The sequence below is a fragment of the Suricata suricatta genome, chromosome 8 (assembly GCF_006229205.1).
Source record: "Suricata suricatta isolate VVHF042 chromosome 8, meerkat_22Aug2017_6uvM2_HiC, whole genome shotgun sequence".
In the NCBI taxonomy this organism is placed as follows: domain Eukaryota; kingdom Metazoa; phylum Chordata; class Mammalia; order Carnivora; family Herpestidae; genus Suricata; species Suricata suricatta.
The window spans coordinates 97,415,347-97,436,592 of record NC_043707.1 but is presented as its reverse complement, the minus strand read 5'-3'; the positions used below and the strand labels follow the sequence as shown (position 1 = coordinate 97,436,592).

Below are 21,246 nucleotides of genomic sequence, written 5' to 3'. Positions count from 1 at the left end.
ATCTGACCTGAGCCGAAGTCGGAGGCTTAACCGACTGAGCCACCCAGGCGCCCCCTAACTCCTTTTTTTAACCTCAGAGAAGTTTCAACTAAGCAAAGACCTGATAAAGATAGGACCTAAAGCTTTTGTCTTCTTAACAAAAGAGAAACCCTTCATTTACATAGTCTTAACAAGAGTAGACCACAAGTTCGGGAAAACTTGTCTTTTGAAAGAGAAAAACAGAATTTCAACCACATACCAATATACCTTTAATATTCCATTTATCTCAACCTCACACATAGAATTGTTTTCAATGATTTCCTTACAGGAACCTTTGGCAACTTTCCTTTGCCTTTAAACTTTTCCCCCAAAGTCATTTCTCTACAAACAACCAGTCTCATCTAAGACAAAATTACTTACCCTCAACAAAAATGTACTTTTATTTCTTATATTTTTCTTACATATCCCCAATTTTCTGCATATAGGGTTGCTTTTCTTATTTTTCCCATCAGTCTGAACCTTTAGGCTCCAACTGAGGACTTAGTAACCAACTGAAAGATGTTTATACCAGAACTTTTCTTAGATGGTAATTTTTATGAACCAATTAAGTACAAAGCAGCTTTTTAACAGTTTTAAATATCCCCAGTTGTTTTGTCACAAGTCAAAAAGCACAGGCATCTATAGACCTCATCCTATACCAATATATCAATCACTAGTTGTGGCTTGTAGTTTTTACCTTATTAAACAGCCAATGAATTTAATCTTAATTTATCAAAGCAAAACCTTAACAATTACCCATGAAAACTGAGACAGACCAAATTAACTATTACTTAACAGGAACTTATTTGAACTGTAGCAAACCAGCAGACTTAGATTCATTCAAACACTGAATGAGCCATATGAGATACTTTGTTCCCTAGTTAATTTTGAGCTGGAAATTTGATGCAAAAACCTGACTTCTGTAGTCCTTTGTTTCTTCTCACCTAGGGCAGAGGGAGAAGCTGTTGCCTCAGGCAACTTATGCAGATTGGCCTCTCCCCACCCAGGTGCTACAGAAGAAAGAATGGGGGAAAGGGAGAACAAGAGGAGGAGGAATTTTCAGTTTTAAACTTTTAGCTGTTAACCTGGGAAATGAATGAGGGAGAAGCCCTCACTTCTACAAGGCAGAGGAACACAGAGTCAGTGTCCCCTATGATTTTATCTCAGACCAATAAGGTCTCCTTTTCTGCACAGTCCCAACCCCATGTTCTAGTCAGAGTCACAATCAAAATTACACTAAGACGCACAGCAAACAGATAATTACACTTCGCCTTTGTCCCGGTGAGGACTCACTTTGCCTCCTTCCAGAGGAGGACTTAGACAAATGCACAGAGACCTAATGGAGTCTCGCTGCTGCCACCAGCAAAACCCCCTGCAGGCGAACCGGCTCTCTGGCCTCCCAGTGGGGTCCTAGACCCCACTCACCTACTTCAGATGGGTGAGCCGGCTCTCCGGCCTCCTGGTGAGATCCTATACCCCACTCACCCAACTCAGAGTGGGTCTGAGACGTCTCTTAGCACCCACGGTCCCGAGCTTCCATGGCGGCGTCCGCCTAGCTCCTTTGGGACCCTATGGAGGTCGTTTCGGCCACCTCCTGCCTAGGGCCCATGCACACAAAGAACTGACCAGACAAGAAAGATTTATTAGACACAGACTGACAAGAAATGAGTGCACTCACCAGCTGGCAATTAGGCCCAACGTGTCGGGGTCCCAGGAGCTCTGAGGGGAGGATTCCTGGCCAATGCACCATATGTTGTACCCAAGATTTCTTTATCGTCCCCAGAAACCAGAAACCGCCAGGGAGACCGAGTCACACATGCAAAAGCAAAGGGCTTTATTACGCGTTTAGGCTTGCCGGGGCCTAAACTCGGGCTCACAGACTTTACCGGCGTGGTGGATCCATGCTGAGAGCCTCCCTGAAGATTTTTAATTAGGAGGCTGCAAGAACAGCTTCATGATTTGAAAAGAGTACTTGTCTGATGTCTGTCTTCCTGAATGAGTGTAGGCTCCACAACTAGAGATAGGAGCTGTTAATCTCACCAAGTGCAATACATGTAGGTTTGCAACAAATAGTAAATGTCACTGTTTAATAGCTCTGTGTCTGGCATACAGTCTAAGTGCTTATTATTAATGTTGGCCGTGGTTTTCTTTGGTCTAGATTGGCCTTAAATATGCCCAGTGGCTACTTTAGAGTTAGAGGTTTCGTGAAATAGTTCAATCCAGCAGTATTCACTCAAGACCTTTGGTATACTTGGAAGAATCAGCAGCTAAATTTATTAGCATTTCATCACTTTTTTTTTCCTGTCATGCCCCAAGGATGTAAAGGAGCAGAAAAGTGATAGAGAATTCTGTTAATAAATCAGATTAGCCAACAGCGAGGTAGGTGACTAGGTGCTCCTGCTTCACAATTCATTTTTATTCAATTAGAGAGAGTTTAGTGCCTGGTACGATTGCTCTTACACAACCATTTCTTCTGGAGTTCTCAGTAAAAATTCCCTTTTCATAGTTCTTTAAAGTAATCTCAACCTTATTCTTCAGTTATATTAGTTTATTTTATATAGAGTATGTTACTGTGTCATTTTTCATCCCAAAGATTAAAGATTGCTATTAGGAATGTTTCTTCTGCAGATTATAATTATTTTTATACTGGAGCTTTAATATTTTACTTTTTTTAAGTGTATAATTTATACACAATGTGTCTTTTCTTAAAATGTATGGTATGTGGTTATATGACCAACTACCTGGCCATTTTTCTTCTCCTTTCTAATGGGAAATAATAACCAGAATCACCATGTAGCACATACTTGCTTTTGTACACATTAGTAAAAGGTACTCTGTCTGGATGGACTAATATACCAAAAGGGTCTCCTGCTTCTGACACATTGAACAGAGTAGTAACTGGGTGACTTTTCAGCTCCTACTTGTGTCTTCATTGGGTGCCTGTAAGCCAGGCCAGAAATACACAGCTATACTTAGTGGCCTTAAATAGTAACTCCTATAAATTAGATATTGCTCATAATCTATCAGATTATAGATAATCCTTTATAAACAAAGCAAGCTAAAAAGTTGATCAGTTATGTTATTCATTTATGTGTACATATTCATAATGTAACTTTCAGTTAAAAGTTTAATAATTGTATTTAACTTATGTCAAAACTGTTAAAATTGTGTATATGGGGAGGAGTCTTGCATGAAATTTTTTTCAAGTAGAGCTAAGATTCTTATTTTTTTAATGTTCTCAGTTTGGGTAGAAGTAAATTTAAAACAACATATAAAGACATACTCATTCATATATATGTCTGGTTAATTTTTTACTCTGGAACATCTTTGGTGTATATAAAAGTAGTGATAAAGCCTCATGTATGCATCATTTGCTTCAAAGATTGCCAATGTACTATTTCATATGCTTCTTTCCACTTTATATGCTTCTTTTCTTATCTCCTACCCCAAATTATTTTGAAGCACATCCCCAAATATTATGTTTTAATCTGTAAACTTTTCAGTATCTACTCTGGAGTATAGACTCTTTATTTTAAAAACACAAGCATAGTTCGCACCTAAAAAGTTAAAGTGATTAACAGTATTATCAACCACCCAGCCAGTATTCAGAATTTGTTTCATAAATTTTTTTAAAGTTTATTTTATTTATTTTGAGAGAGAGAGACACACAGACAGACAGACACGGAGGGAGAGGGGGTAGGGCGGGGTGGGCAGAGAGAGAGAATTCCAAGCAAGCTCTCTGCTGTTAGTGCAGAGCCCAGTGTGGGGCTCAATCTCATGAACTGGGATAGATCATGACCTGAGCCATAATCAAGAGTCAGACGCTTAACTTACTGAGCCACTCAGGTGCCCCTTGATTTACTTTTAACCTAAAGCTTGTCTTCTTCCCTTTTCTTTTCTCACATTGTATTTGTTGAAGAGAGGTCATTTGTCCACTTTCTGAATTTTTCTGACTAAATCTCTTGTATCATTTAACCTCAACAAGAGTATTTTTGATTTATGTTTCAATATGATATTTGATCTCCACAGACTATAAAAAAGATTGTTTAAATGGAGAAATTAATGCTTAGTTTTTGAAGAATGAAGGATTTCAAAGAATTTTTAAACATGAAAGGGAGGATTTGAAGAAAAGTCCTTAAGCCTTAGAAAGTAGAGAATTTTGTAAAGCTGTGTTTATAGCTCTGTGATCGTTTGGTAACATAATTTGTTGCCATCTTAAAATATTGTAAAACACTGGAATATAAAATTGTAGCAATAATATACTAGCTTGATTTCTTATATTAAACTAACATTTTTTATGATTCTTTTTGTTTACAAAAAAGATACCAGGTGATCAGCACTCCAACAGATTTTTTTATGGTAATGGAATATGTGTCTGGTGGTGAATTATTCGACTACATCTGTAAACATGGACGGGTGAGTAACCTACTATCTAGTACAATATACCCCTAGCTAAAAAAGAGGTTAGTAGGAAATAGTAAACCACAAAGATACCTACAAAGCCAGGGTTGCTTCTATAATAAAGCCCAACTAAAGATACAGAATATTAGACATATTCTTTCTTAAAAAATGCACCTTTCAGGATCCTGGCTGGCTCAGTCAGTGGAGCATGCGACTCCTTATCTTGGGAATGTAAGTTCGAGCTCCACATTGGGTGTAGAGATTACTTAAAAATAAAATCTTAAAAAAATACACCTTTTGAAATACTGATTTTAGGGAACATGTTCCGCTTAGTTGCCAACATGATGTCTGTGTTTTCAGAATGAAAAATCTGTTCTATAACATGTTGAAGCTTTAGTTATTTCCTTTTCTGAGCACTTTCGTGGAAGTTCTGTTTTACATTATGTTTTCTTGTTTATTGCCTAAAACATTGTGCACACTTAGTGATATTAATTGAAAATTAAATCTTCCTAGCAGCACAGAAGAACCTTGTTGATTGACATGTTGATCTTTAATGCAAGTTTTTGGTCTGTTTGTCTGATTTGTTGAAAATTCTGACCCAATTCTAATTAGCTTGCTCAGTTACATTTAGGTTGATGATGAAACTGAAACCCTTGCCTTGAAGATGTCCTAAACATTCTTAGTGCAGCTTCTGTTCCACTTGCTAGGTTGAAGAGGTGGAAGCAAGAAGGCTCTTTCAGCAGATTCTGTCGGCTGTGGATTACTGTCACAGGCATATGGTAGTTCATCGAGACCTGAAACCAGAGAATGTGCTGTTGGATGCTCACATGAATGCCAAGATAGCTGATTTTGGTATGTAACTCTGAGGTGGTTCAGAAATATACTGAATGCCTTTTAGAGTGTGTCAGTAGCAAGTGTTAAGGGACGAATTGAATTTGCAGTTTCAGCTTCAGCTTCACGAATCGTATACCATGAAAAGGGATTAGTTGCACAGTCTCCAAGGTAGCTTATTGTATTCATCTAAACACAGCTTTTTAAAATGCAGATACTTCCATAGAAGTTAGAGGGCTAGCTTCAAGCTAAATCCATTTAATCTGCATTTCCTTCTAAAGGAATACTTAACTGTTATTTTTGTGGGGGTCACAAACTCCTTTGAAAATCTAATGAAAATATGGACACTTCCCTTGATGAATGCACCAGAGAGGTACATGAAAATTTGCATGCAGCTTTGGAGACTTAAAAGTCTATCTGAATTGATCAAGGATGAGTGTCATTGGATCTCAGGGTAAAATCTAACAACTTGCTAAAAGAATAGGAGATTTGGTCAAGAGTAAAACCAAAAGGTTAAAAGCAAATTTAATGCCCTGAACACTTTGGGGTGAACAAATCTGGAAAGAGTACCATAGTGTAGGGAGTTTGGCAGAAAGAGTAGGAAGTGAGACATTATAGAAAGAGAGATAGAAAAGTGCCAGAGTTCAGCATTGCTTATTTAAAAAATTTGGCTATACCTTGTCTTTAAAAACCAGGAAACTTGGGCAGGCCCCTTTGGGGCACCTGAGTGGCTCAGTCAGTGAAGTGTCCTACTTCAGGTCATGATCTCACAGTTCATGACTTCGAACCCCACTTCGGTCTCTCTGCTGTTGTCACAGAGCCCACTTCAGATCCTCTGTCTGCATCCCCCCATTTTGCCCCTCCCCCCCTAAATAAATGAACATTAAAAAAAGTTTTTTAAACTAGGAAACTAGTTTCCCTGTTTCACTTTTTTTTAAACTTATTTTTTAAATAATTTATTGTCAAGTTAGCTAACATACAGTGTATATAGAGTGTGTTCTTGGCTTCAGGAGTATATTCCCATAATTCATCACTTACATACAATACCTGGTGCTTATCCCAACAGATACCCTCCTCAATGTTCCTCACCTGTATTCCCCTCTCCTCTGCCACCCCTATCAACCCTGTACGTTCTGGGCATTTAAGAGTCTCTTATAGTCTGCCTCCCTCTTTGTTTGAAATTATTTTTCCCCTTTTCCTCCCCTATAGTCCTCTGTTAAGCTTCTCAAATTCCACATAATGAGTGATAACATGATACCTATCTTTCTCTGACTTAGCATAATACTAGAACTAGAGAGTTCCATATATATTTTTGCAAATGGCAAGATTTTATTTTTTCTCATTGTCAAGTAGTAGTCCCGTCTTCTTTATCCATTCATCAGTTAATGGACATTGGGCTTTTTCTGTAATTTACTTCTTGTGGAAAGCACTGCTATAAACATTGGGCTATGTGTGCTCATATGAATCAGCATTCCTATATCCTTTGGACAAATTCCTAGTAGTGCTATTGCTGGGTTGTAGGGTAGTTCTAATTTTAATTTTTTGAGGAACCGCCACACTGTTTTCCAGAACAGCTGTACCACTATGCATTACCACCAGCAGTGCAAGAGGGTTGCCATTTTCCCACGTCCTCACCAACATCTGTTGTTGACTGAGTTGTTAATTTTAGCCACTCTGACCAGTGTGAGGTGGTATCTCAGTGTGGTTTTGATTTGTATTTACCTGAAGATGACTGACATTGAGCATCTTTGCATGTGTCTGTTGGCCATCTGGATGTCTTCTTTGGAAAAGTGTCTATTCATGTCTACTGCCTATTTCTTCACTCGATTATTTGTGTTTTGGGTGTTGTTTGGTAACAAACTTTATAGATTTTGGATACTAACTCTTTATCTGATATGTCATTTGCAGATATCTTCTCCCATTCTGTCAGTTGCCTTTAGTTTTGTTGATTGTTTCCTTTGCAGAGCAGAAAGGATTTTTATCTTGATGCAGTCCCAATAGTTCATTTTTGCTTTTGTTTCCTTTGCCTTTGGATACCTGTTGAGTAGGAAGTTGCTGCAGCAGAGGTCAAAGAGGTTGTTGTCTGTGTTCTCCTCTAGGGTTTGATGGTGTGCTGTCTCACATTTAGGTCCTTCATCCATTTTGAGTCTATTTTTGTGTATGCTGTAAGAAAATGGTCCAGTTTCATTCTTCTGCATGTTGCTATCTCTCTCAGCACCATTTGCCAAAGAGACTGTCTTTTTTCATTGGATACTCTTTCCTGCTTTGTCAAAGATTAGTTGACCATACATTTGTGGATCCATTTCGGGATTCTCTATTCCATTTGTCTATGTATCTGTTTTTGTGCCCAAACCATACTGTCTTAATGATTATAGCTTTGGATTAGAGGCAAAAGTCTGGGATTGTGAGGCCTCCTGCTTTGGTTTTCTTTTTCAGCATTATGTCAGCTATTTGGGGTCTTTTGTGGTTCCATAGAATTTTAAGATTATTTGTTCTAGCTCTGAGAAGAATACTGGTGTGATTTTAATTGGGAGTGCATTGAATGTGTCAATTGCTTTGGGTAGTATTTGACATTTTAACAGTATTCTTCCAATCCATGAACATGGAATGTTTTTCCATTTCTTTGTTTTTTTTAGTTTCTTTCATAAGTTTTCTATACTATTTGGCATACAGCTCTGTTAACATCTTTGGTTAGATTTATTCCTAGGTATTTTATGGTTCTTGGTGTAATTGTAAACGGGATCAGTTTCTTGATTTCTCTTTCTGCTGCTTCATTATTGGTATATAGAAATGCAACCAATTTCTGTATATTGATCTTGTAGCCTGTGACTTTGCTGAATTCATGTATCATTTCTAGCAGCTTTTTGATGGAGTCTTTTGGGTTTTCCATGAAGAGTATCATGTCATTTGTGAAAAGTGAAAGTTTTACTTCTTTGCCAGTTTTTATGCCTTTTTTCATTTTGTTGTCTGTTTGCTGAGGCTAGGACTTCAAACACTACATTAAACAGCAGCGGTCAGAGTGAACATTCCTATCGTGTTCCTGACCTAAGGGGGAAAGGTCTCAGTTTTTCCCCCTTGAGTATGATAGTAGCTGTGGGACTTTTCATGTATGGCTTTTATGATGTTAAGGTATGTTACTTCTATCCTGACTTTCTTGAGAGTTTTAATTAAGAAAGTGTAGTGTTTTGTCAAATGCTTTTCCTGCATCTATTGAGAAGATAATGTGGTTCTTATCCTTTCTTCTATTAAGGTGATGTATCACTTGATTTGCAAATATTGAACTAGCCCTGCGGCCCAGGAATGAATTCCACTTGATCATGGTGAATAATTGTTTTAATATACTGTTGAATTTGATTTGCTATTATCTTGAGAGTTTTTGCATCCATGTTCATCAGGGATATTGGCATGTAATTCTCCTTTTCCATGAGGTCTCTCTCTGGTTTGGGAATCAAAGTAATGCTGGCTTCATAGAATGAGTCCAGAAGCTTTCGTTTCTGTTTTTTTTGGAACAGCTTGAGAAGGATAGGTATTAACCTTGCTTTAAATGTCTGGTAGAATTCCCCTGGGAAGCCATCTGGCCCAGGACTCTTATTGGGAGATTTAAAAAAATTTTTTTAATGTTTTATTTATTTTTGAGAGAGAGAGAGCGAGAGAGCAAGTGAGCATGAGTATGGGTGGGACAGAGAGAGAGAGAGAGAGAGAATCTGAAACAGGCTCCAGGCTCTGAGCTGTCAGCACAGAGCCTGATGTGGGGTTCGAACTTGGGACCATGAGATCATGACCTAGGCTGAAGTTGGACAATGAACCAACTGAGCCACCCAGACACCCTGTTGGGAGATTTTTTGATAACTGATTCAATTTCTTTGCTGGTTATGGGTCTGTTCAAATTTTATATTTCTTCCCGTTTGAGTTTTGGTAGTGTGGGAATGTCTAGGATTTTGTCCATTTCTTCCAGGTTGTCCAGTTTGTTGGCATATAATTTTTCATAGTATTCTCTAATAATTGTTTGTACTTCGGTGGTGTTGGTTGTGATCTGTCCTTTTTCATTTGTGATTTTATCTATTTGGGTCCTCTTGCTTTTTTTTTTTTTTTTTTAAGAAGTCTGGCTAGTAGTTTATCGACTGTGTCTGTTTTTACAAAAAACTAACTCTTAGATTCATTGATCTATTCTGTTTTCTTGGATTCTATATTGTTTATTTCTTTTCTAATCTTTATTATTTCTCTTCTTCTACTGGCTTTGGGGTTTCTTTGCTGTTCTGCTTCTACTTCCTTTAGGTGAGTGATTATGTGTTTGTTTGGGATTTTTCTTGTTTCTTGAGATAGGCCTGTATTGCAATGTGTTTTCCTCTTATGGCTGCTTTTGCTGCATCTCAGAGGATTTGGGCTGTCGTGTTTTCATTTTCATTTGCTTACATATGATTTTAAATTTCTTCTTTAATTGCCTGGTTGACCCATTCATTCTTTAGTAGGATGTTCTTTAACCTCCATGCGTTTTGAGGCTTTCCAGATTTTTTCTGTGGTTGATTGCAAGTTTCATAGTGCTGTGATCTGAAAATATGCATGGTATGATCTCAATTTTTCTTTATTTATTGAGGGCAGTTTTGTGACCCAGTATATGATCTATCTTGGAGAATGTTCCATGTGTACTCAAGAAGAATGTGTATTCTGCTACTTTTGGATGAAAAATTCTGAAAATATCTGTCAGGTCCATCTGGTCCAGTGTATCATTCAGGACCATTGTTTCTTTATTGATTTTTCTGCCTAAATGATCTGTCCATTGCTGTAAGTGGAGTATTAAAGTCCTCTGCAGTTACCATATTCTTATCAATAAGGTTGTTTATGTTTGTGATTAATTGATTTATATATTTGGGTGTGTCTCCAAGTTGGGAGCATAAACATAATTGCTAGCTTTTCTTGATGGATAGACCTTATAATTATGATATAATTCCTTTCTTCTTCTCTTGTTACAACGTTTAGTTTAAAATCTAGCTTGTTTAAGTATGACTACTCCAGCTTTCTTTTGACTTCCAGTAGTGTGACAGAGGTTTTCCATTCCCTCACTTTCAATCTGAAGGTGTCCTCAGGTCTAAAATGAGTGTTTTATAGATAGCATATAGATCGATCTTGTTTTTAATTCATTCTGATACCTTCTGTCTTTTGACTGCGGCATGTAGTCCATTTACAATGTTATTATTGAAAGATACGGATTTAGTGTCATCGTGTTATCTCTAGGTTTCATGCTTGTGGTGATGTCTCTGTTCCTTTGTAGTCTTTGCTGTTTTCCCATGACAGAGTCCCTCTTAGGATCTCTTGCAGGGCTGGTTTAGTGGTTATGAACTCCTTCAGTTTTTGTTTGTCTGGAAAAACTTTTCTCTCTCCTGTATTTTGAATGACAGCCTTGCTGGATAAAGGATTCTTGGATGCTTATTTTTCCTATTTAATACATTGATTATTTCCTGCCGTTCCCTTCTGGCATGCCAAGATTTAATGGACAGGTTTGCTACTACTTTTATGTGTCTACCCTTGTAGATTAAGGCCCATTTGTCCCTAGCTGCTTTCAGAATTCTCTCTTGATCTTTATATTTTGCCAGTTTCACTATGATATGCTGTGGGGAAAACCTATTCTTGTTGAGTCTGTGCCTCCTGGATTTGGATGTCTGCTTCCTTCCTCAGATTAGGGAAGTTCTCAGCTATAATTTGTTCATGTAAACCTTCTGCCCCTCTCTCTCTTCTTCTTCTGGAACTTCTAGGATACGGATATTATTATGTTTCATTGAATGACTTAGTTCTCTAATTCTCCTCTCATGACCTAGTATTTTCTTATCACTCTTTTTCTTGGTTTCATCATTTTCCATAATTTTATCTTCTGTTTCATTTATTCTCCTCTCTGCTTCCTCTATTGTTGCTGTAACTGTATCTCATTTATTTTGCACATCATTTGCAGCATTTCTTAATTCGTCATGACTATTTCTTAGCTCCTTGATCTCTGTAGCAATAGATTCTCTGCTGTCTTCTATGCTTTTTTCAAGTCTAGGTATTAATCTTACAACTATTATTCTAAATTCCTCACCAGATATATTGTTTATATCTGTTTTGATTAATTCTCTAGCTGTCATTTGTTCCCAGAATTTCTTTTGAGGAGAATTCTTCCGTTTCATCATTTTGGCTGGTTTTCTGTCCTTTATGTGTTTTAATAGCTTGTTATGTGACCTGCACCTGCAAGCACGATTACATTAAAAAGTGGTTGTACACTGTCCAGGGTCTGGCCCTTCAGAAGGTGTTTTTGCCCTGTGTTGCATGCTCTCTTTTGTGACTCTGGTTACTTTTGCTCCCTACTTGTAGTGGTGGTTTGGACCTTCTACTAGGTGTGTTCTCATTTGTTCATTGATATAACCCTGGAAAAAAAAATTTTAAAGTGGGGGTACTGGTGGAAGAAGCCTTATCCCATACACAGAAATGACAGTGGTGGGGGAAAAAGAGAAGAAAAAAAAATTGACCAGGCAGAGAATCAGAGAAACTATATGGCTTAATAGGGAAAGAGAGAGAGAGAGAGAAAGAAAGAGAACGAGAGAAAGAAATAAGGAGATACCAGGGGTGCCTGGGTGGCTCAATTGGTTAAGCATCTGCCTTTGGCATAGGTCATGATCTCATATTTCATGGATTTGAGCCCTGCACTGGGCTCTGTGCTGACAGCTGTGGAGCCTACTTTAGATTCTCTATTTCTCTATCTCTGCCCCTCCCCTCTCTCTCAAAATAAATAAATAAACATTTACAAAAAAAGAGATACAGAAGAGATGTAAAAAGAATGGATTAAAAATATCTGCTTAAACAAACCAACAATCAGAATTAGAAGGGAAGTAATAAAAGGAAGAAAAGGAAGAGAAAATACATATATTTAGTAAGAATTGACCAAGAATTCAGTCAGAAAATGCAAACCGCTGGACTGATGACACCTGATGGTGCCGTGGAACCGGTGACTGTGGCACTGGTCTGGAGCGCTGTCTGGTTCAGTGTCAGTCTTGCTCCCTAGATACACAGTTATCAGGCATGGAGGTGCGTGGTTTGGTGTAGGTGGGTCCAGCCTGCACTGTGGGTCCCTCCTCCCTTCCCTGAAGCCCAGTCTTGTTGATGGGGAGAAAAATGGGGACACCCCTGTCTCTCCTCCCCAGATCAGGTGTCCCCAGCCACTGTTCAGGCGGTCCTCACAGTGCTGTGCAGGCACGAGCAGGCTTGTTTGTCCCGCTCCACTATCTCCTGCACCTCTCAGGCAGTAGGCTGAGATTCAATCCCGATGTCATAAAGGATCCTGCAATCCCAGTTCTGGGGTAGTGTCACTCAGCCCAGCCTACAAAGGACCTCTGGCTGGTGGATATCTGCAGGGTCTTTTGTCTTTGGAGTGGGTATATACTTTCTTCCCACAGCACTCATGGGAGGGGGCTGCTCTCTCCAACTGCATCTCTGAGCTTGCTACTGAGCGTGGCTCCCCTCCTCCCCAGGCTAGCGTACAGGGCGGCAGGCCCCAGTCCAGAGAAAGACTTGCAACCCTGGATGGTGTTAGAGATTGGTTCTTTATTTTTTCTGTCCCCTGGTCCGTGGTTTTTGTCTTGTCCAAATACAGCACTACAATTCCACAGCCTTTCTTTCTCTTCCTTTTGTCTCTCCAAGGAACGGGATCCCTCCCCTCTGTGCCGGCACCACCGGTTTTCTCTCTCCCAGTTGGCTCTCATGCACCTGTGGCCCATGAAGTTGTCCCAGTGGGCCGCTAGTGATGTTTCTGTCACTCTGTAGCCTGGATTCGTGAAATTCTGTCTGCCAGCCTCAATACTGCTGTGTTTGAGGGAGGAGGGAACTTTGGGTCCCCCTTGTTGTAGCTCTGCCATGTTGACTCCCACCCCTCAAAAAAACTTTAAAAGGTGCCCCTTCTCTTTTCTAAATTAAAAGAACTCCTTAATATTATATTATATAACCCAATTAGATTTTTGGGTTCAGGAGATTATTTTTTCTGTGTTGAATATAAGCTTTCCAAATTAAAAGCTTTTGGAACATAATCTTTATAAATATGAGCTGGTCTGATTTCTACTTAGAGATTTGATTTTTAAAGGCTTTTTAAAAGTTAACATAGGATAAAAAGTAATAGGCTCCATTTCATTCTTTCAACTGTAGAAATGGGCAAATAATATTTTGATGCTTTTATATTTGGAAAAGTTCATATAATTTAGAATAACCTCATATTTTTCAAGTGAATCAACATTTTTATTTAGAAAAAGGAATTCCAATCATACATGATGTGCTTTATCCTTTTTGTCAGAGTGTAAGCATGCTGGAATGTCTTTTTCTAGTCTAACAAATGTTTTCCACTGCTTTTTTTAAATAATTAAAAAATAGGTATAGAAGATGAAAGACTTGATATTTTCCCTCATGTACTTAAGTACTTTTTAAAATACCTAGCATAAAGTAAACGTTACTTTTATTTTCAGGATTGTCTAATATGATGTCAGATGGTGAATTTCTGCGAACTAGTTGTGGATCTCCCAATTATGCAGCACCTGAAGTCATCTCAGGCAGGTAATAATGGATGGGGAGATTGAGCTTTTCATAATCTTTTGTTCATGTTAGTAACATTTGATTATGATATATTCTGTTTGGAGGATAAGATTAACACAGTAGGAACAAATTGCCCTTCTAATTTTTCCATTCTTTAAGAGAGAATAGTTTTATTAAACAATTTAGTTTAGATTTTGTTATGAGTATATTTAAGGATTTTTTTCTTTTTTCTTACTTTTCTTACTTTCTTCCAGGTATAATTATTTTTATTCTTAGTTATATTTGATATTATTAGGTAATACAGTAATAACAGAATAAATGTATGGAAATAATTACAAAAGAATCAAGCATTAAGCGCTTGATAGGACAATATTAGTGTTTCTGGTTCCATTTATGCCGGCAATATATAAAGCACCTAGGTTCTCCTGTGCAGAAGTGCAGAGGTATAAGACACTGAGACATTGCAAGGAAAAGAAGAGAATATAAAATAAGGATGTAAGCAAAGTGTAAAGTGTTGAAGGAACAGATAAGAAGTGTACTAATGCTCATAAAACCCTTAGGTGCGCTTTTTTTTTTCCTGTTCATTCTCAAAGTTTCATGAGTCTGATATGCTAAATTATGAAGAAATTTTAAAGGAGTTTTTCCATTAAAAAATGACTGAAAGAAATCTTCATTTTCTTTATTTTGGAAAAGTACAGATAAGAGAAGTACATTTGCTGTATTCAAGCATTCTTATCAGACACCCCTTAGATAATAATTTACATGTTTTTAAATAAAGTACTATATAGAGTATTGTTTTATGGTTTGTCTTTAGAAGATTGAGGATTTTTGAGGACAATATTGTGATTTCATGAAATTAAACTGTACAAGTAGAGATCAGAACTCACCCATTGGTATATATAAAAAATGTTTATACAGATTACAGTGATAAACTGAAGATTTTCTACAGTGACCAATGTCTGATATAAAAACTTAACAGAATTCTTTGAGAGAAAATACGGAAAAGGTACTATTGTAAGAACAGATATAGGAGTTTTGGACAGTATGGCAAATGATATTTATGATGGACAGCACTATTTTGAAATGGATTATATTCTTCTAATTGGAATAACCTAGATTTATTTACTTTGTTACTCAGACCCAGGTTTCAGTTTGTCAGTGTGCTATCAGGAGCATTTTAATATTGTATATGGGTGAGAGAAGAAAGGAATAATATTCCAGGCATAGGTTATGTGTAGCAAAGCTAACCGTAGTCCTGTGAACTAGCCTAACAAGCGATTGGAATGAAAGTCATACTCAGGATAATGATATATAGGACAAATACTGTTAAAGAGATGTAGAACAAGTTAGGCCCTATAATGTTTCAAATACTCTATAAAATAGGTGTGTCAGGGATAAAAATTCTGTTACATATGCATTTTCTTTCTTGTAGTTTTATGCTAAAAGGATTTATCCTGTACACTATAGTATTTTTTTTTAAGTTTATGGTTATCTACTTTGATGTTTCCATAAAAAATTCAACCGTAGTTTTCTTTTTTTTTAATTAGCCAATTAGTAAGTTCAGTTTGTGACAAATAAAGAAAAATACTTTCTTTTGGAAAACTTGAATAGTAATTGCTTAGACCAGTTCTCTTTTCCTCAGATTGTATGCAGGCCCTGAAGTTGATATCTGGAGCTGTGGTGTTATTTTGTATGCCCTTCTTTGTGGCACCCTCCCATTTGATGATGAGCATGTACCTACGTTATTTAAGAAGATCCGAGGGGGTGTTTTTTATATTCCAGAATATCTCAATCGTTCTGTTGCCACTCTCCTGATGCATATGCTGCAGGTTGACCCCCTGAAACGAGCAACTATCAAAGATATAAGGTGATTATTCTTTTGGGGACTATTTTGTGCATTTCTGTAGTATTAATAACACTAATTGAATGCCTGCTTTATGTTAGTCTCTGTAACACTTAATTGCATAGGAATTTTGCTTTCCTTTTTACACAGACCTGATCAGGTCACTCATCTTTTTAAGTATTTCAGACTGAGGACACCTGGGTGGCTCAGTTGGTTAAGTGTTCGACTTCAGCTCAGGTCACCATCTCATGGTTAGTGGTTTCAAGCCCGTGTCAGGCTCTGTAGTGACTGCTTGGAGCCTGGAGCCTGCTTTGGATTCTTTGTCTCCCTCTCTCCCTCAAAAATAAATAAATGTTAAAAAAATTAAAAATATTTCAGATTGTTTGCCAAACATTTTAGCTTACGTAGCAAATCCTCAAAGGCCCTTCCTGTTGAAGTCTCAGTCCTGCACTTACCACCACACACTGGCACCAGTGCTTCCGCTACACTCAGCTTCTCTTTGTTCTTCAAACAACGTATATTTTATGCCTTCATGTTTTAATTTATGGTATTGTCTCTGATGCCTTTTCTGCCTTTTTTGATCCAATAGATTTGCAGTCATCCTTTATAATTCTTACATATCACCTCCTTTGCGAAATTACTTCTGATTGCTCCAGGCAGTGTTTCCACATTTTGTTCATGGTTTTATTTTTTTCTTATCACTTTGTATATAGCTGTTACTCATTACATCTTCCTCCAGTCCAGATTATAACTCCATAAGGGTAGAGAGAGTGTCTTACTCCTCTTAGTACACATAGTGCTAGAAGGCCCACGAATGTAGTATATGCTGAGAAACTGCTTGAATAAATTTCAGCAGTTAACTGCTCAGTCGGTTAAGCATCCAGCTCTTGATTTTGGCTTAGGGCATGATCGCACAGTTGTGGGATAAGAGCCCCGCCTCAGGCTCTGTGCTGACACTGTGGAGCCTGCTTGGGATTCTCTCTCTCCCGTGCTCTTTGTCCCTCTCCTGTGTACACATGCATGTGCTCTCTCTTTCTCAAAATAAGTAAATAAACTTTAAAAAATGAATAAATTTCAAATGGAATACAGGGTGAGATTTATTTATTTTATATATGGTTGATGAAATAAAGCATTAAAAGTTTTTCTAAGATTTTGAATCAAAAAATAACTAATGCTGTGAAGCATTTCTTGTTACGGGAGAAACTTTGGAACTTGCACTGTTACTGTGAATGGGAACTTTAGCATACACGAGCCATGGTAATTCATTACCTTCTACTTTTTACTTACCACGTTATGTTTCCTAGGGTGTTTTGTTCTAACCTAACATTTCATCAGTTATTCATTTACAAACACATTCTTTTGTCATCTCTCCAGAATCTCTCCTCTTATAAGCCAGAATGGCTGTTTAGAGACCTGTGACGCTTGGAATGTTTAAATGATGGACATAGGTTTTTGTTTTATGTAATAGCTGCTGCTCTGTTTTGCAGGCAGGGACTGCTTGCTTTTGCGTTTGTACACTTTTTTCTTCCCTAGCCTTTCTTCAGCGTTCCAGGCCTCATACGTGAAATAAATGTGTGATTGTAAATTAGAACCAAGTTTAGTTATGGAAATGAATTTAGCAGGAATAAAACCTTTCATGTTCATGGTTTTTTGGTTTTTTGATTTTGTTTGATTTTTAAATTAAACTCTATGCCCAGCATGGGGCTTAAACTCACAACTCTGAGATCAAGAGTCAACTTGCTCTATGGACTGAGCCAGCCAAGTACCTGGATCACTTAATTTGTTTTTCCTTAGAAAGAAAATTAGAGATGCTGATACATATATTTGCACCTGTTTCTGTCAGCACATACATTTAGAATAGGAAAAGTACTGATTATACTTGTGTTAAAACCAATACTTGTATATTTACAAGCTTTAGATAAAAATTATAAATAAAAGTGTGTTAGGATGAAATAATTTATACATATGTAGTTGATATAAATGGTAGCATTCAGTATAAGTACAAACTTCCAGTTATAAAAAAATAGTGGCATTCATTTCTGTTCTCAAAATAATAACTTGAATTTATAGTTTCCATTATTTTTTATTTATCCAAATTTAGTTTTTTAATGTGTGGGGATTCTTGATTCAATAAAATGCGGTTCAGCAGGGAAAGAATTACTAATTATTGAACAATTACTGTATACCAGGCATTTTGCTAGATATTGAAATATAGCATAGCATGGTCTCTTAATAGGTAGCTGCTATTATTCTCATTTTACATAAAACATAAAACAGAAGCTTAAAATGGTTATGATTCATTTATGTATTTGTTCTTATTAAATGTTAAGTTCTTTAAATTAGGGACCAAGTATTAATATATACCAGGCATTGTGTATTTGATATGAATGAAGTGTTGAGTAAATCTGTGTGTGTGGAAAATTAGACAGCTAATAAAAGGCAGAAGTGAGCCTCAACTCAGAAATGCCTGAATTCAAAACCTGTCCTATTTTCACTAACCCAGATTGCTGCATTGGTTCTATGACATCTGTCCTTCCTTTATTATACCAAAATATTTTATTAATATGTATTAAAAATATACAATTTTTTTAAGGAAAAGTAACTTTATTTCATGAAAAAGAAACTGGGAGGGATTTTTCTGAACCAAAGTCCACTGGAGAAAAGCAAGCGATCAGGCTGATGACAGCGTCTCACTGGCTGCATTGCAGTCATGATCAGTACAGCTTTCCCTGACAGGGTCTGTAAGTGATATTCAGTGGTAGGGCTCCCTCTTCTAGCCTCCCTGCTCTCTTTAGCTATGTTTCCCTTTATTCTCACACTTACTAGTGGTTTTGTGGCCCAGCTGAACTTAACACAAGCTCAGAGGTGCTTTATCTGTTACTGTGGAAGGTATGGGGTGTGGACTGAGCCACCAGAGTTCAAATCTCACTCCATTCAGGAGTTACCTGCCAACCTCCAAGAACCAAGCTGTGCCCTTCTGTGGCATCCAGTGTGGAGTTGGGCTGGCTGCAAAGAGGAGGTGTCCCACAGGGTCTCTCCTCCACAGCACACCTTGGTCCCTGTGTCCACAGTTGCATTCTCAGGCTGATGGGTGGTGGCGGGACCAAAAACACCCACACACAGATGACTTCGCCCACCAGCTTATGGCTCTGCTAAGAGCAGAGCTCCTCTCCTGCCATGGTCCTGATGGCGTGGACCTCTGGGTCGGGATGCCCGTGTCCTGTATCCTGAGTTGTTATGCTACTCCATTCTTATGATTATTCCCATATAGGTCTTAGTTTTCTTATAAGGTGGTAAGCCATTGGAGGTTAGAAAATATATCTCAGTATTCATTCACTCAGTTAATCATTTTTTTAAAATTCAGTATCTACTCTGTTCAAGGCTCTAGGATAAGTTACAGGAGTAGAGTAATAGGATAGATATTGTCTTCATGAAAATAACATTTTTGTATTCTCTCAAGTGCCTTAAGTTTAGTATTACTACTACTACTAATAGTTAATTCAATATGTGATTAAAAGTGAAGAGTCTGAAGTTCATCTGTTTTAGTATGAATCCTAATTCTTCTATTTACTATCAGCATACTACTTATTCTTTTTGTGCTTTAGTTACATCATATATAGTGGATTTGTTGGGAGGAAAGTCTTAGGTTAAACCATGTAAGTTTATTTCTGTAGGTCTAAAAACAGCTGAATATCAGAAACTGCAGACATTCAACCTAATTAATTAAAATCTCCTAGAACAATGCCCAGCACGCAATGTTAACATGTAAGATACCTTTTAGCTGCAGTTAAAGAAGTTTGGACACATCGTGAAATTTCTAAAATTTGGTAGTCTTTTTAACTCAATTGGTCTCCTGTTAAAAAATATTTCTGAGTGTGGTTGACACACACTGTCACATTAGCCTCAGGTGTACAACATAGTGATTCAGCTTCTCTATGTGTTATGCTGTGCTCCCGCAAGTGTAGCTGCCATCTGTTATCATATAATGCTATTACAACATCATTGACTTATCCCCTGTGCTGGGCCTTCTATTCCTGTGACTTACTCGTTCCTTTATTGGAAGCCTGCCTCTCCCTCTCACCTTCTCATTCTGTCCATCCTCCCCAATACCACTCCCCTTCCCTGGCAGCCATCTCTTTTTATTTATAGGTCTTATTCTGCTTTTAAAAATTTGTTTATTTGTCCTTTTTTTAGATTCCACCTATGAGTGAAATAATGTATTTATTTTTCTCAGATTTACTTCACTTCACTTTAGAATAATACCCTCTAGGTCCATCCATTTTGTTGGAAATGGCACAATGTCATCCTTTTTAAGGCTGTGTAATACTTCATCTTACATGTATACCTCATGTTCTTTTTCCATTTGTCTGTTGGTAGACACTTAGGTTGCTTCCATGTCTTGGCTATTGTAAATAATGCTGCAATAAATACAGGAGTGATTGTGTATTTTTTGAATTAGTGTTTTTGTTTTCTCTGGATACATACCCAGTAGTGAAATTATTGGATCATATGCTATTTCTATTTTAACCTTTTTTTAAAAGTTTATTTATATAGTTTGAAATAATATTGTGCACGCAGGAGGAACAGAGAGAGAGGGAGATAAGAACCCAAGCAGTTCCACACTGTCAGTGCAGAGCCCAATATGGGACTCAAACCCATGAACCATGAGATATGACCTGAGCCAAAACCAAGAGTCAGACACTTAATCAACTGAGCCACCCAGGTGCCCCTCTATTTAAAAATTTTTGAGGAATCTCTGTACTGTTTTTCACAGTGGCTATACCAGTTTACATTCTCAGCAGCAGTGTACAAGGGTTCCTTTTTCTCTGGGGCATTGCCAACATTTACTGTTTCTTGTCTTTTTTATTTTAGCTACTCTATTGTAAGGTGAACCTTGCTGTGGTTTTGATTGGGGTTTCCCTGATTACAGAGGTTGAACATCTTTTCATGTTTCTGTTGGCCATCTGTATGTCTTCTTCAGAAGAATGTTTATCTAGGTCCTCTGCCTATTTTTTAATCAATTGTTTTTTTGTTTTGTTTTGGTATTATGTTGTATAAGTTCTTTATATATTTTGAATATTATCCCTTTATTGGATATATAATCTGCAAGTATCTTCTCCCATTTGGTAGGTTGCCTTTTGGTTTTGATGTTGTTTTCCTTCACTGTGCAAAAGCTTTTTATTTGATGTAGTCCCAATAGCTTATTTTTGCTTTTGGTTCCCTTGCCTTAGGAAACATATATAGATAGAAAACTGTTGTTGTGGCTAGTGTCAGAGATATAATTGTCTGTATTTGCCTATAGGAATTTTATAGTTTCAGATATCACACTTAGGTTTTTAATCCATTTTGTGTTTGTTTTTGTATATGGTGTTAGAAAGTGGTCCAGTTTCATTCTTTTACATGTAGGTGTCCAGTTTTCCCAGCACCATTCATTGAAGAGACTGTCTTTTCCTCATTAGATCTTCTTGCCTCTTTTGTCATAGAGTAATAGACCATGTAAACATAGGTTTATTTCTGGGCTCTCTGTTCTGTTCCATTGATAATGTGTGTCAGTTTTTGCGCCAGTACCATACTGTTTTCATTACTGTAGCTTTATGGTGTTTCTTGAA

At 37.4% G+C, this 21,246-nt stretch overlaps 1 protein-coding gene across 1 annotated transcript in view; it reads left to right on the top strand.

Moving 5' to 3' along the window:
- The window catches only part of PRKAA2 (protein kinase AMP-activated catalytic subunit alpha 2), a 52,552-nt gene that overhangs the window by 13,900 nt on the left and 17,406 nt on the right, over positions 1-21,246 (top strand). Inside the window, exons 2-5 of the mRNA XM_029948826.1 lie at positions 4,341-4,434; positions 5,127-5,271; positions 13,728-13,815; positions 15,437-15,661. Coding sequence (XP_029804686.1) covers positions 4,375-4,434; positions 5,127-5,271; positions 13,728-13,815; positions 15,437-15,661 — 518 coding nt within the window. The 5' untranslated portion in view covers positions 4,341-4,374. The remainder of the gene's footprint in view (positions 1-4,340; positions 4,435-5,126; positions 5,272-13,727; positions 13,816-15,436; positions 15,662-21,246) is intronic.